Genomic DNA, 1249 nt, shown 5'->3' with positions numbered 1-1249 from the left:
CGCGCAACACAACGTCAGACGGAAACCCCCTTTCGGACCGACACAACGGCGTGACAGCATCTTGACAACATATGCGCGCTCTCGCCATCCTCGCCTGCGCCTCGGCCACCGCCTCGTCGCTCAACGGCGCCTTGCCCTCTGCGCACGCCGATGCCTTCACCGGCACACCCTACTGTGGCAACCCTGCTTGCGTCGTGCTCCTGCGGCCGGGCTCCTACCCGGAGGAGACCTGGATGCAGCAGGTGGCCAACGAGATGCACCTGAGCGAGACGGCCTTCCTCCTCCCGCACGCCGAGCCGTCGTCGTACGACCTGCGCTGGTTCACACCCACCGCCGAGGTCGACCTCTGCGGGCATGCGACGCTCGCCTCTGCCGCAGTGCTGTGGGACGTGCACGATGCGGGGCTCTCGAGGCCTCTCACCTTCCACAGCAAGTCGGGCGTGCTCACGGCGGTTCGCGACACGGAGAGCGGGGCCATCTCGCTCGACTTTCCCGCAGAGCCAGCAATGCCAGTCCCGCCGGAGCAGGCGGGGGAGTACGCGAGTCTGCTCGTGCGCGCGTTTGGCCTGCCCAGCCGCGACGCCGTGCTCTGGGTCGGACGCAATGCCATCGGAGGCCCAGGCGGCGGAGACCTCATCGCCGAGGTGACTCCGGAGGCGTTTGCGCAGCTCCGGCCCGAGCCGAGCGAGATCGCTCGCTCCGGGAGCGCTCTCGCGTGCCGCGTCCTCTCGGTCTGCTGCGCTGGCTGCCCCGCCGGCAACCCTAGATGAATCAGATCCTAGTTTCAGTCGGCATGAGGCACGTATCGGCTATGTCGCAGCCGTTTCCACTGCAGTTGTACCCTCCACTTCCCGCGATGCGCCGATGCCGCCGATGCAAGATGCACGATCGTGACGTCGTAGTACATTTGTGCGACAGGCCGGCATCCCGCTACCAGAAGGCGGCCCGCCGGCGGCTTCGTACGACTTTTCTTCGCGCGGCTTCGCGCCGTGCGTCGGCGTGGACGAGGACCCTGTCTGTGGCTCGGCGCACTGCGCGCTGGGGCCCTACTTCGCAGCGAAGCTGGGCCGAGCGGACCTGCTCGCGCGTGTCGCCTCGCCGCGTGGCGGCGACGTGCGCGTGTGCGTGCGCGGCGATCGTGTGCAGCTTGGAGGGCACGCAGTCGTCACGATGACGGGGCAGCTGTTGCATGGGCCGCCGAGGGCCGCTTAAGTCTAACTCTAAGTGAACCGGACAAGGCTCCGCCTCC

General features: G+C 67.9%; 1 protein-coding gene across 1 annotated transcript; it reads left to right on the top strand.

The window, feature by feature from the left end:
• Positions 1-149: 149 nt before the first annotated feature.
• EMIHUDRAFT_60495 (hypothetical protein) lies at positions 150-1188 on the top strand (the record flags this gene model as incomplete). The annotated part of the gene is made up of 2 exons (XM_005758604.1): positions 150-658; positions 903-1188. Coding segments are annotated over 2 exons (795 nt in total), but the record flags the coding sequence as incomplete, so codon positions are not given.
• Positions 1189-1249: the final 61 nt, after the last annotated feature.

Source organism: Emiliania huxleyi (genome assembly GCF_000372725.1).
Source record: "Emiliania huxleyi CCMP1516 unplaced genomic scaffold EMIHUscaffold_8527, whole genome shotgun sequence".
Lineage (NCBI taxonomy): Eukaryota > Haptophyta > Isochrysidales > Noelaerhabdaceae > Emiliania > Emiliania huxleyi.
The sequence above is the reverse complement of the archived record's forward strand: the minus strand, read 5'-3'. Positions and strand labels throughout refer to the sequence as shown.